This window comes from Trifolium pratense, linkage group LG5 (assembly GCF_020283565.1).
Source record: "Trifolium pratense cultivar HEN17-A07 linkage group LG5, ARS_RC_1.1, whole genome shotgun sequence".
Taxonomy (NCBI): domain Eukaryota; kingdom Viridiplantae; phylum Streptophyta; class Magnoliopsida; order Fabales; family Fabaceae; genus Trifolium; species Trifolium pratense.
The window spans coordinates 54,167,923-54,182,919 of NC_060063.1; the positions used below are offsets into that span (position 1 = coordinate 54,167,923).

Genomic DNA, 14,997 nt, shown 5'->3' on the forward strand with positions numbered 1-14,997 from the left:
AAAAATTGAATTTTTTTTCCTACACCGATATGAGATATCCGACAAGTGTCGTATGAGTGTCATAGAGTGTCGGACACCGACACGTGTCGGACACCGCGACACGCCTAATCATAGAGGTGTCGGTGCTTCATAGTTCACAAATGCATGTTTGATGCATGATTAACGCATTAACTGGTGTAAAAGCAGTTAAGAGGTAACATTGATTCATTATTGAAGCTATAATGGTAAAATATGTCAAAGATACATTGATTCATTATTGAAGCTATAATGGTAAAATATGTCAAAGATAGATGATAGAATTAGTTGAGGAAAGCAGTGATTTCAGGCTAATTGAGCACACTTTCAAAGACTAATCATATCACAAAACACATGATTGAATGCAATTGGACTAAAACTAGAATCATTTATAACCTGCGCAATGATTCACAAATCTTTTACTGGTATATTGTATCTTACGAAATTGTATTAAGATCTGTATTACGAAATAAGAAGTTCTAGGTAGTTTTGATACATCAACAATTTAAAATTAATTGTAACAAAAACAAGCGAACACAAGATACCGTTGAATCAAATGACAAACTTTTGTTTCGTTTGGAGACCAAATCACAAATTGCCAAGACAGAGTTTGGCAAGAACATATTAGAAAACAAATAAGAAAAAAAAAAATTCTCAACATTGTTACAAAGAAACATAACCACAACTTTCACAAGATTGCAAATAAATACCCATACTCCCGAAATTACATTAACCTATGCACAATAATTGCTCAAGCATCTTACAGAAAATCCACACTGAAAACCTATCACAAACCATTCTGTTCATGTTTAACACCAAGAACCCATTTCGCAAGATGGGCCAAATATGGCTCTGACTGGGAGCTACTACTCAAGATTGATCCAAGACTCTGAAGCTCGGTATCAAATTCTTTCTCAAATTTGCTGCAATTATTTATTTAGGTCAGAATGCTCGCATGACATGAAATCATCGCATAAAGAAATCGTAATGAAAATGTTTTGTTTTTGAACTTACAGAACAGATTCAGTGACTGCAACATTTCTGGTGGTTGACTTTCGGACCTGACCTGATTTTGATTGTTTAGCTCCAATTGAATCAACTTTAGGTTCATCTGGACTATGAAATACAATAGAAGATGATATAAGCCACTGTGTTGCAGCTGCATATTGTAGGCACATGGATTTAAGCCTCTCCACTTTCTGCAATTGACAAGTAAAAAAAAAAAAAAACCAATCATGAGAAAATCTCAAAGCATTGACAATTAGCAGGTGGCAAATATCAACATGTCTACTATCTAATATCTATGAGTCTGACCACTAAATTCAGAGCCCCCGTCATTTAACACAATGATCAAGAAAATATTTCTGATCAAATACAAGTCTAGTGTCACATAAGGAAAATAATGAATTTATAAATAAACCATCAATTTGGTCCTTAAAAGGTTAAGATGATGCCACACCAACGCATATTGAAATATGATTTATCCCTCGTTTCATTAGGAGTATTCATAGGAGTATTGTATGTACCCTTTGTCTAAGTCATGGCATTACAACAAGTCAACAACAACCAAGCTTTATCCCACTAAGTGGGGTTCACGTCTAAGTCATGGCATTACCCACTTTAATTTCCTATGATCACATCCTATATAGATGTTTCAAAGTAATATTTGCTTTCTAAATTGTGCAATCACAAATTCAAATTGTCAAGCAAAAGAAGGTTGACAAATAAGTGAAGCAGAGAATAGTTTTAATTAATATATCTTTCACATACCATTACTGTTCCAATTAAAAGATTCCATTAGTATTCTAAATATTTTTAAAATTCTGAGGCTAGGAGGAAAAGGCAATTAACCCTGCTTTAAGGGAAAAAACCTACGAGATTATCACTTTAAGTGTACCACAGGTTGGAAATATAGAATCACAGCCTCACTTGAATGATGCTATTGATAAAGAGGGAAATAGCCGCTTCTTAGATGGCATTAGGAGAATTAGTTAGTGTTGTAGGTGATAAAAGGGGATGATGGGAAAGCAAGAAAGCAGGGAATGAATAAGGGACCTGGGGGGAGAGACCAGGCATCTCAGATTGCCTGGACCATCTGTGTATTACGTGCATTTCTATACACTTCATAGACCCCATTGATCTGATACTACCTAGATATCGTTTCCGGAGGAGTCAAACATACTACTGTTTTCAGCGTTCTGAGTGTGGTCTGATCCAGTTTCAATCAGGTAGCTTCTGTTATGAAGACATATCTGTCACTCGTATATCTCATTGGGGACAAGTGGTGCTTTTGTGTACCCAAAACACAAAGGCATGAAAGATTTAAATAATATATAGTATTTGATAGAAAAACAAAAACAAAGCAACGAGAAACTAACCTTCAGCAACTCAGGTAAAAGTAGCAAACACTCTCTCAAACATTTATCAAGGAAAAAATCATGATGTTGTATAACCTGTTCCAGACAGAAAATGTCAGACTTTCTCAAACATCCAAGCACCCAGTCCATCCCTCTGATGAACGAGATACTTGAAGTATTATGTCGTCACCTGACTTAACTTGAAGTATTATGTCACATGACTTAACATCAGTTTTGCAAATCTATGATGACAATAATAACTTACCTCATCTATGCTATTTGCTGACTGAAGTCTGGTATACATCATATGCCAATTGGGTTCAATAACCTAAAAATAAACTAGAGTCAGAAAACCAAGGACCAACATAATTGCTCGGTTAAAATACCAAATTCAAGAAAACGAAAGAAGCAAGAAACCCATATACAATCCTATACTCTTTGAAAGCCCTGACTACAATTATCCTTTTGCAATTCAAATTGGTCATAAAAGTAAGATTTGAAAACTAATTTTATCTGGTTTTGTTGAAGCAAACAGACAATATGCATGTATTAATCAAAGAAAAGAAAAACTTGCCTCAAATGTTAGATAATGCAAAAGGCTGTTGATAAATTTAAGCATACTTCGGCACAGAAGAGATGATCTTGAGATAGCAGTTCCACGTGTATTGAGAGCACGAACCCCCTACAAAATGGGACCAAAGATGAAGGTAAAACAAAAATAAACACAAAAGACAACATGAAGTGAAGGAATTCATAGCCGTACTTGATGTGTTTGCCATGCTCCACATAGCTGACGGTCAACATGTTTGCAGTGGAAAAGAAATCGAAAAATTAACTGGTACTTTGTAAGGGCTTTACGTGACAATACTATAGACAGGGGCCAGTGCACCTGAAAAGAGAACAAAAAACAACCATATAAATGATGCAGCTAACAAAAGCCAGACTTTCTTAGAAACATGTAGAGAAAAAAATACCTTATAACTTAGTGAAAATGTTTCAAGGCCGGTAATGCTAACAGGCTCCTCCAAAATATCATTATTACTGGATTCTCTCTGGCTAACTTCAGTAACATTCAATGTACCCAACCTTTTAAGCAAAGATGATCTTTCCTGAAAGTAAAAAGTTTGCAGCATATGTGAATAATACTGAATTTTACTGCTCCAAAATTTCATACAAGATGAACTAGTTACTTGCCACAATACAGGTTAAGCCTTCATGATAAGGATCGACTGCAGCTGCTGTTGTACGCAAAGCAAGGTCTAGAAGAGACTAAGTCATACAGGAGGACAGCCAAAGCAAACAAAAGATAAAGGAAGATTAGAGTCAAGCACCCATTAAAAATTAAAATAGGCAGATGACGATTGAAATTTACTAGGAGAAATAAATGTATACTGAAGTGGATAATATCCCATAACTATACCTGCAGCTTCTCAACTGAGACTTCATCGGGTTTTTTGGCCAGCTCGTCTCGAGCAATATCCATAAAATGTACTAAGAAATCCCCCTGTGAAATAATGAACATGTATAAAAATATCAATCAAGAAAAAGTGTTTCTGAAGTGTGCATTATAAATGAGGATTGATGTCCAAGAGGAAAGACAAAATCATTCTTTGATATGCATCTATAGATTCTATACAACTGTATGGCCTATGTAGGTATGTCAAATCAACTCAACATTTTCTTACACGGTCCCTTCTATGTGCTCATGTGATTCAAATATTCCATCGGCATTTAGAACTGTGTTTATTATTGTTTCATTCAAAACCATTAAATGCCTTCAGACTACAAACAATAAGATCTCGTGTAACATCTCTGAAGTTGCTACAAGGAAGGCAGAAGAAAAGGAATACTTAAGTTATGCATGGTGTGCATTTGATTTGCTTTTGTCTTCATCAATAATTGCAAAAATACCAACATATTTTCATGTTTCCTATTTGTCTATACCAGTTTCTTTGCAAATTGTTTCAAACAGGAAACAAAGTGAAACAAGTTAGCATCTTTGTAATTATTAGATATAACATATTAACTGAAAATTAAAGAAAACACACAAAACAAACACTTAAATTTGGGTCCTTTATCCAGGTTTAGGTTTTCTAGTATTGCTAGTTATTGTCTCCGAATTGAACAATGTAAGATGAACATTATCATACCTGGTCAAGAAGAAGGTAGTGTTTTATAGACCGCAATTTTCCTGTAAGATCATACTAAACATACAAACACAATTCACCATCAGAACTTGAATTTTTATAAATAATAACTATTGCAGAAGCATTAAACTGTAAGCTGAGAAATTTAAAAGCCGAATCATAATCAAAATCACCTTTTCCTTAATGAGATTCACGAGTTCACCACTTGCAAAGTTATAAGCAGCCTTAATACATTCGAGATAATGATGATTTGAGCCAAAGCTCGTTAGTTTAGAATTTTCTGATGGAGGGACCTAAAGTAACAAGTAACTGCATTTAGTGAACAATAAATATTTCACTAGCGCACTCCAAATTATTCGGCTGAGGATTTGGATAAATTTATTCTACATACAAGCATAACAATAACAACACCTGAACATTGTGTCCACATTCTCTCATGACATTTAGATATTTTCCTGTGGTCAAAATTGTTCCCGCAATATTTGCAAGGAAACTAGGAATTCCATCTTTGAGGCTGTAACGTTGCCGCCAATACTTGGCATCATAATCTTTAGTGAGACTCTCCTATAGAGAATATTAAACTGAGGTTATATGACAGAACAAGTTTTGATATTAATATTGGCCTGTAATAAGTGATTAAATATTTTGATCTACCTTTGGAAGGGATTTGTCTTCTGCAATGAAAAACTCGCCATAAGGATCGTCTATTACTCCTTCATAGACCCATCTTTAAGATTGTTTGATTGCAAAATGGACAATAAAATGGAACGTTAATTAGAGAAAACTCGATAATAAGCAAGCACAAGACAAACATAACTTTATGGCAATTTTGTTAATGATCGTTAATTTTTCTATATATTACATCCCTAGTCTCTCTCTCTCTCTCTCTCTCTCTCTCTGTTTTTTTTTTTTACTTTAACTTCTTTGGCTCCCTTCTCTCACAACATCCAAACATACCCAACAACCCAAAGGAGATGAAATCTGGGAGAAGAAAAGAACATATACATTTGCTAGCCAATGATGAACGACATATTGAAAAGAGAAGAAAAGTAGCAACCTTTCTAATATGCTCATGTAGGCCCTACTTGCACATTGTGTCATTTTCTCCAGCAACAACCTAACTTCAATATCTCCTGCCATAGCCTTTGCCTAGATACAATTGAAACCAAAGGGAGAGAGTTAAGTGCTTGAGAAACTGATTTATGAAACTAAAGGGGAGTTTTTAAACATGTGCAGACTTCAGAGAATGGTGGCAATTGCAAGAGAGATTCATTACCTGGCTCTGCAGTAAGTTAAGAACGGCAGAACCAGAAAAATTGTTGACTGAAGCCTTCTGTATGACAGTAGACAATGCCTGCATTGACCTCAACGTGGGCTGAAACACATCATTGAAGGTATTATCAGCAATAATTTGTCAAACATTTACTGGTTTACATTTAATCCAAGATAAATTCATACCTGACAGTAGAACCATAATCCTTGAAGGGAAAGTCTACCAAGCCGAAATTGGTGCTCAAGTTGTGCCACCATGAGCTGGTAATCCTGGTAAAAATAGACATGCCATAACGTTAAAAGTAAATTCATATTCGAATTGCATATTTTAATCAAAGATATCATATACGCAAAACTGCAACAGAGGTGAACATTTAGGGGGCTGTTTACTTTGGGAAAACATTTTCTGTTTTCATTTTCTAACATATGTGTTTATTTTAACTTGCAAATAAGATGTGAGACTCATAAAATGGACAATTGTAATGGAAAGAAGAAAAACAATATTTTGGCATTTTCACTGTTTCCTAAAAATGCACCCAATTGTTCACTTCAAGAGTCTTAGTATCGTTGTTAGCAAGTAAAATTAAAACTAATTTTAGGAAATGAAGCCATATTTTGCTAATTTATGCTATGCTGCTAGTTTTTGCTTATTAAAATCATTTTAGCTTTCTCATTAAAGCAATCGGTAAGTCAGATATTTGCATGGTTCCTGCATGAAATTCCAACAAGGCCCAAAAATGTGCAGATATTTGCATGGTTCTGAGATGAATACGATTACAAGAGTGTGATACAAACTGCTTTACTTCAACCAAAAGGGCTATTGTCTTTGTGGAGGAAGTGTCGGCTAGGTGTAGTTGGAGCAGTGTCCTTGACAAATGAGAGCCTAAAAAAATTAGTATAACTTAACACTATAAATTGAGTGTCTGACATGACATGTGTCACATGTGTGGACACACCTTAAACCTAAAGTGCCGGAGATATATAACACTACAGGATAACTAATTCTACTGATTTTCAATCTCAGAAATCTATGTAGTTCAGAAAATGGAAAGAAACAAAATAAATGCACAGTTGCACACTTTTTAACTAAAGGATGATTGTCATTCTCTAAAAAGGAGTATTCTCAAAATAAAAGAAGTTATCACTAAACTAAACTACAGTTTCTCCTGATCACTAACTAAACAGGAGTATTCTCAAAATGAAATACAATAGGGTAAACGGTGCTTTTAGTCCCTGTAAAATTAGTCAATTTGGATTTTAGTCCTTGTAAAAAAAAACCTCCCATTTTGTCCCCGTAAAATTTAAACCCATAGGTTTTAATCCCTAATAAAACCTGTCAGCAAATTAAACCGTGGCGTGGATTTGGTTTAGTGACGTGGCAAGTGCCACGTTGGATGGGTTGAAAAAGTAAAAAAAAAAAATTTGATGAAATGAAAAAATATCCAGGGCCAATATCAAAGTTAAATTTGCAATTTTTTCATCTCTTCCTCTATCAAACCGATTGCAGCACATATTGTTCCTCCACCTTCTCACATCACAGCAGCAACCCATTCTTCTTCTTCCAATCATTTTTCCAACCTTAACCTCAAATCCACCTATTTTTCACAAAATAATTTCTAATAATAAACCGAATCAAATAATCTCATTCTTTAAACAGAATCCACTCTACATTCTTTAACTACCAGTAGAATCAAGCAACAACAAAACTCAACATAACTATATCAATCAATTCTGATAATAATCTCACATACCTAAATCCACAAACCGCAACAACAACATTTCGCGGCGAATCCACGACTGAACAAGCCGTTGAACATACTGGAAGAACGAAGATCAGTGAATTTATGAAACTCGGTAGTTAGACTCAGTGAACGATTCAACTCGGAAGCTGATGATGGAAGATTCGGTTTTGGTTCAGAAGAGTAATGTGCAGAAGACGACGAGGATGAAATGAGAAAGAAAAAGCAAGAAAAATTAAAGAAACCATCCAACGTGGCGTGCCACGTCACTGAACCAAAGCCATGTCACGGTTTAATTTGGTGACAAATTTCATTAAGGACTAAAACCTATAGGTTTAAATTTTACAAGGACAAAAATAAGAAGATTTTTTTTACGGGGACTAAAACCCAAATTCGTTAATTTTACAGGGACTAAAAGCATATTTTACCCAATAAAATAAAATAAAAGTGACCACTAAATTAAACTACAGTTTCTCCTGGAAACTATAATTTTTTATCTCCCCCACCCCAAACAGAAGATAAAGGTAAGGCACCTTAAGCAATCAGAAGGTTCTTTTTGAGGTGGGGGTTCTTGAAAAAAATTAGTCTACCTAACAATAACAGGTTACATTATAAGTGAATACACACACATACAAAAACATATTTTCAAGAAGCAAACAATTATTTCATGTGAAATGTAAATCAACCAACTGACTCACTGTTCAGAAAAAACATACGAGAAGGAATGCCCTAAGTGCAGCAGAAAAGGCATGATTAACTAGCCCATTCTGAAATTGAGACCTTGATTCCACAAATTGGTTGATTGACAGAAAGCTCCTACAAAGAGGGAATATCCGTTTTGCCAACTCCTGCAACAAAAAATCTGACTAAGACACAACTCTATCATTGTATTTCATTATATTGTCCATTATCTAAATTTATACAGTTATAGCATAGCTCACATTACATTGCCTATCAACTTTCTTAACACGACTTCGAAAAACACAATTTGGGGGAAGTTATGGTCGAAAATAACAATTTAAAACAATGACCGAATATATAAAACACAGTGTCAGGAATAATTTCCTTTATTTGGATTACTGCCAGAGGCAGAGTGCAACTTTAAGTAAAAAGCATTGCAGTATTCAAATTAAAAGCTAGATGCTTTACATTCCATTACAACAGTTTAGGATAATGAAAAAAGAATTGAAAAACATTGAAAGAAAAAACTAAATGGGTTTAATTAACCTCTCTTTAGCATTAGGTTATGATACTGAACATATTGAACAACTTATATTTTTTTATCAAAAATTTGTATAGAAAACATTTCCATTGCTGCTATAGCTTGGTTTCCTAAACTTCCTATCATAACAATCACCATAAAGCAAAAGGTGGAGGTTTAACACCTCTAATGTTATGGTTGCGATTCAAAACACAGCAGCAAAAGAATTATGCAAATCTTACCTGCAGTGCCGAATCCATAGATGGGTCCACCAGGAAATTAATAATCTCATCCTTCTTTCCACGAAGTGTTTTGATTGAAATGTAACGTCCTTCAACCCCAACCATAGCAGATAGCACTTCATCAATAACAATAAGCTCCTACATTTCAGGAAAGCAAAACAGTAGCTGAAACTTTTTAAGCTTAAGACTCTAAATTGATTTTAACTGCAGATATTCACAGTCCTTGAAATCATAAACTTCAAATATGCCTATCCTTTTACACATGAATACACAAAAATCAACGCTTGCAATCCAATACAATACCAGTCACCAGTTAAAACGCCCGATCTCTATGAAGTTTGATGAACATAGCATAATCAGTACCTTAATTTCTTATCAATAATAATCACACAGTTCACTTTGCCTAATTTGTACCATAAAAAGTATATCTTTTTGGCCAATATAGTTTAGTCAGCATCATTTTAACTACTATTAGCTTTTATAAAAAGACCCAATTGCTCAAATCATGAATAACTGGAGAAAAAAGGTCCTTCCCTCAGTATAACAAATAGTTAGTTTTCTTATCTTAATTCCGAGCAATGTTCCTAAAACAAATCTTAGGCCAAAATTGAAGTTAGGTTTTTCACCTGCCATAAATCTTAGGCCAAAATTGAATAGAATCAAAGCCAAATTACACTGTATACACATGTAATATGTACAACTATCACACAACAAAACAAAAATGCTCCTCTATTGGCATAAAAAACATTACATTTTCTGAATTCCTAGCAATGTTGCTTAAAAAAAATCGTTTTTATATATAAAAATTGAGTTGGAGTTAGGTTTTGGAGCTGCGAAAAATGTTAGGTCAAAATTGAATTGAATAAAAGGTAATTACACTACTGAACAGTGAACAACACTGCGTCAATGACATTTATATAGATAGGTAACAGATCTGAGAATGATTCGAAGAGAGAAAGAGAGAGTGTACTTGAACTTGAGGTTCGTAATAGCCGATTAGATTTTCAAAGCCTGACTCGGTGGTTTGATTCATGTTGAAAGAACGTGAACGTGAACGCGGATCGGAAGAAAAAGCGCTTTTTAGAGAGAATAATCGATTATAGATATTAGTGTGCTTTCTTCTCTCCCGGACACCCGGTGTATTTTTTGAATTCTGTATGCGAGGGTTTCTTTGTTTTTGGAATCTCTTCATTTTTACATTTCAAAATACTCCCTTTTTTTTTATGATAAAAAATTTCATACTCCCTTTAATTTTGACTCAAAAAAACAAAAATACTCTTTGTTTTTTTATCAGCCCATGTATGCAATTTTATTTTTTTTAAGTATGTGTTTGGTAACTCCAATAAAGCTAGCTTATAGTTTATTGGATAAACTCGTTTGAAAAAAATAAAAGTGTTTGGTAAAAAACTTTTCTCACTTGCTTATAATTTTTTTTTGAGATGCTATTTTAATTAGCTTTTGGGTTTATAACTTTTTACGGTTTTTCCATTTTTAACCTTTAATTTAATTTTATTATTTTTTATAAAATAAAAACTAACCACTAAATAAAACTACCCACTACATATAAATGTTCTTTTATGTTTTTTTATATTTATCAATTATTTAAAAAGCTAATTTTACTAAACATTTTAATTTCAATCAGCTAGTTTTTCAGCTATCAACTATAAGTTAGTTTTTCAGCTATAAGCTAGTTTATAGCTTAATTTTACCAAAAAACAACAAAAATATAGTCTTTTTACAAGGATAATTTTATTATGAATAATGCTAGCAACACACTCTTTAACAAACACACTCCAACGCACTTTTTTTTATTTGTTGAAATTCACATGAGTCCCATAAAAAAATATGGACCCATATAACTTTTATGAGACCCATATAAATTTTAACCAATAAAAGAGAATGTGTTGGAGTGTGTTTGTTAAAGAGTGTGTTGCTAGCGCTCCTCTTTTATTACTTAGACATCTATAAGATATAATAAGATAATGGCCAAGAGTCAAAGCGTGTGTGGTGTCCGGCAGAAATGGAGAGTGGGAGACATCTTTTTGAATCATGCTCTTTTGCTTCTTCTTTGTGGTGTAAAACCTTTAATTGATTTGGTTTGTCTTGGGTGGTGCCAACCCTTGTGTTGCTCCCAATGTTTAGTTATGGTATGGATCTAGCAAATGGTCCAAGGGTCTTTTAATGGTGTGGCATGCAGTATAGTATGGTCGATTTGGAAAGCTAGAAATGATTATATTTTTAACGCAAAGGTGCCGGTAATTGATGAGATTTTTGATGGTGTTATGAGGCTATCTTGGAAGTGGCTATTAGCCTATTAGCCGAGTTCGTGATTAAAAATGTCGCAATATATAGCATTTTCCATTAATTATATATGAGGTGCATGTGTAAAATAGATTATTACATCGATAAATCAGTCCTAATGGTCAATGTTATGTTAACAAAATTGTAACAATATTCTAATCTCAATGTATCAATTAGTACAACATAAAATTACAAATAATTTCAACAAAGCCGGCCTTAAAAAGATAAACTAAATGCCATTCGCACAAATACATACCATTTTCATTCGACACTATGCCCAAAGAAGGAAGAAATGCCGTGTCTGTACGCGATCCTTTTTTGCTTCCTTATATCGAGGAAGAGAAAAAGAGTACTGTATAAACAACTTATACTTCTATCATAACACAGATCACGCTGTATATAGATTGGATATATCATGTATGGCTGAGCTATCTTCTTTGTACCATCTAGAGGGTTGTGCTTTCCTTACTTCTTATACCCTTGCAGGCAAAACCAACAAGAAACAGAATTTCATTTCATTATATTGTGTTAATGATACCTCAAGCACTAATGCAACAATCAGCAGCCTAACCATTTCTTCCTATAACACCAGTATATATTTACAGAAAGAAATGTACCATATATATGGTTTCTATTTGGCAATTAGATTAAAGGAACATGAATAATGGATCCTAGTTGTTTTGCAATCCATGTAACTTAGCATCAAATGCTGTATTTCTGACTCGGAAATCTACAATAGCGAAGACAAGCTTGAGCAAAGCGGAAATGTAGTGCATATCCTCCTTTTTGAATTGAAAAGGACGAAATGCCAAAAAGAAGTATTCACTTTGCTGGCATTAAACAACTAATGGAGCAAATTAATTAAGTTGAATACTCTCGATTGATATCCAACCATACAATATGTGAAGTAGACTCTAAATGCCTTTTCACAATACGTGAAGTAGACTATATTAATCAAATTATGCCTTAGATGTCCCGTTGTGAAGGAAGGAAGGAAAACACTGGTTTGAAGGAAGGAAGTCAAACACGGAAACCGATGAATAAACTTAAACTAAATCTTAGTCTATCCGTGTTTTCCTTCCTTCTCACTTTCTTTCCTTACAACCAAACGGAACCATACCACCAAAGTTTAAATATAATTCACTCATTAAGAAAGTTGGCACCTGCTGTAGCGAATAAATTTCATAGTTGATATTCCTAGTTGGTGGACTAATGTGAATATTTGCTGAAAACAAACTACTTAGCTCATAGTAACAGAGTAGCTAATCATTCAACATATGTGAAACCGTATAACATTGCACGACAGATATCAGTGTATGGAAATTTTGTCAAATCTCATATACAATTCAATCATTTATCAATGCAATGCTCACAAACTATTGCAAATCATTATCAAGATTCCCTTAATTTTTATATGTAATCAAATATGCCCCGCCTATTTATAATTTCAGACAAGAGAATGAGATTTTCACTTCACAAACATTACTTCCAGTACATCTTTCCATGATTTCACAACTCAATTTTTTAATGTTCGTAATAATAAGCACACCCCAAATGCACCATACCCTATAGTATAATAGTAAAAAAAATGTATAAATAGCAAATTATGAGAATGTTTCACGGTTCCTAGCAAGACAAATCAAACAATATAGCTAATACAAAATTGTTACAATTTGATCTTAATAAGAGAGCCATCAAATTGCAAATTTGGAATAAGCTAGCAACTAACCAGGTAAGTGGAGAGCAAATAATTTCTTCAAAGTAATCATCCTGTTGCTTGTCTTATTATGAATAGAAATTACAATTCCACATATTGAAAACAAAACCTCATTCACTATCATCCGAGTCTGAAACTTCATCCTTGGAGAATTCATCACTTGTTTCAACTTCTTCCTCCTCAGAATCCCCGTCCCCCATTTCATCATTCTCCACAGAATCAACCATCAAAGCATCTTCCCCAAGTTTCAATGATCCATCACTGCGATAAAGAAGCCCTGTCCTCATCACATGGTAAAACTTATCTCTATGACGAGCAAGTGGATGCGGGTCAATCAATTTCCCCCTCGCATAACCTTCTCTAAGAGTAACAGTAGTCGTTTTACACTTCAACGAAAGATAAAAGATCCCAGGATATCTAGTAAAAATCCTAGTAAACTTATGAGGAAGATTCAACTCCTCCCTCAAACTCCTCAAGTAATTCCTCTTAGTTTTCTTATGCAAACACAAGCTCAAAATCTCATGCAAAACCCCAACAACACGCTTCTCCATCAAATCACTTTTAGGATCAATCTTAGAAGAATCAGCATAAGGTGAAATATAAGGCAATTTCTGAAACTCATCCATCCAAAACCTAACCTTCTTTTGTCCACCATAACCTCTTGGAAACCTCATCGGAAAAACCAACGCCGTTTTCCCTCTCTTAAACTCTCTATACTGATCAGTCCCACTCTCACTCTCACACTCATTACTCTTCTGCAAAGCCGAAACCGCAAATTCATCACACCAATCCTTCAGACGAATCGCGGAAACACCATTAGAAGCCTTAACAAATTGAAATTTCTCAGGATATTTAGGAATTAGGGTTTTCTCAAACGAATCAGGAAAACCTAAATCAAATTTAAGAGGATAAAGAGACTGTAACGGAACAGTACGAGTTTTCGTCATCATGAGTAACCTAGAGAGTCTCTCAACAGTGTCATTTTCATGAAGAGTGTAAATGCTTTGTTCTTGTGAATCTAACAATTGTGCAGTTTCGGTTAATCGGAAACAAGGAAGAGAGTTCCAACGAAGGTGAGGGAATTCGTGAAAGAGAGTTGGATACCTTCGCATGAATCGGAGAACGGGAACTGTTAATCCAAGAAGCTTTTGCCAATCGGTGAAGGTTTTGGCAGTGAGGAAACCGGTGGAGGAACGTTTGATTGCATCTTTGAGAAGTGATGCAGCTTTTAGATCGGTTTCTTTGTCGATTATGTGATCTAGGCTTCGATTTTTTACCCATTTTAAACGTACTTTTGCAATGCCACGATATTGAAATTGAAGGTTCATCAATGGAAGAAAACCATTTTTGAATTTATTCATCATTTTTTCGTTCAATCATGAAAATGGAATTAACCAAAGTCAAAAACTAAAACCCTTCGTTTGTCTTTTCCTCTGCATGAAATAAATAAATCAACTACACAATTTGTCCCTTTCTAATTCCAACACATTGCATACAATGAACTACTACTATTTTATACTACCCGATTCCGAAATTTTTTGAATGACAAGTTTTATTAATTAGAACGAAATCTCTCGAGATTCTATGTATTGAGAGAACAACAATAAGATGTGTAAAGCATTTAAAAAGTGACAAAAATGAGATTGGAAGTGATAGAGGACTAACGATATGCATCTGCTAATATTGGAGGATGCTTAATGAGTTCGTCGCACGCGGCACTGTAATGAAGAAGATGAAGAATGTTGTTACTTTGAGTTCTTCTATGATTTGATCAATTTTCTTAAGAAAACCATGTGACTTGCACATGACATTTTAATTAAACCATCGAAAAAACTTATATGCATTTGAAGCATTTCTTTAGATGCTATTTTTGCTGTTCCTCTCACAAAAAAAAGTAGTTATTTATATTTTTTAATTAAAAAAAGAAAAAGAAAAATGTTTTTAAATAAAAATAACTTCCCATGTATCTAGCACAGTAAAAACTGTGTATATAGAACTGTGCATAA

General features: G+C 34.1%; 2 protein-coding genes across 2 annotated transcripts; both read right to left on the bottom strand.

The window, feature by feature from the left end:
- Nucleotides 1-557: 557 nt before the first annotated feature.
- On the bottom strand, nucleotides 558-10,210 carry LOC123883208 (gamma-tubulin complex component 2). The gene is made up of 19 exons (XM_045931949.1): nucleotides 9,944-10,210; nucleotides 8,974-9,111; nucleotides 8,247-8,378; nucleotides 5,978-6,061; nucleotides 5,796-5,894; nucleotides 5,577-5,668; nucleotides 5,174-5,246; nucleotides 4,931-5,083; nucleotides 4,693-4,812; nucleotides 4,523-4,576; nucleotides 3,793-3,876; nucleotides 3,567-3,641; nucleotides 3,347-3,481; nucleotides 3,136-3,261; nucleotides 2,947-3,054; nucleotides 2,638-2,700; nucleotides 2,394-2,468; nucleotides 1,030-1,214; nucleotides 558-938 (listed from the first exon to the last, which is right to left on the bottom strand). Exons 1-19 carry the CDS (start codon nucleotides 10,163-10,165, stop codon nucleotides 803-805), a joined length of 2,154 nt encoding a protein of 717 aa, XP_045787905.1. The 5' UTR covers nucleotides 10,166-10,210; the 3' UTR covers nucleotides 558-802.
- Nucleotides 10,211-11,303: 1,093 nt separating this feature from the next.
- LOC123883210 (protein WHAT'S THIS FACTOR 9, mitochondrial-like) lies at nucleotides 11,304-14,754 on the bottom strand. The gene is made up of 3 exons (XM_045931950.1): nucleotides 13,076-14,754; nucleotides 13,004-13,038; nucleotides 11,304-11,753 (listed from the first exon to the last, which is right to left on the bottom strand). The coding sequence occupies exon 1, from the start codon at nucleotides 14,353-14,355 to the stop codon at nucleotides 13,102-13,104; it is 1,254 nt and encodes a 417-aa protein (XP_045787906.1). The 5' UTR covers nucleotides 14,356-14,754; the 3' UTR covers nucleotides 11,304-11,753; nucleotides 13,004-13,038; nucleotides 13,076-13,101.
- Between the last annotated feature and the right edge of the window lie 243 nt (nucleotides 14,755-14,997).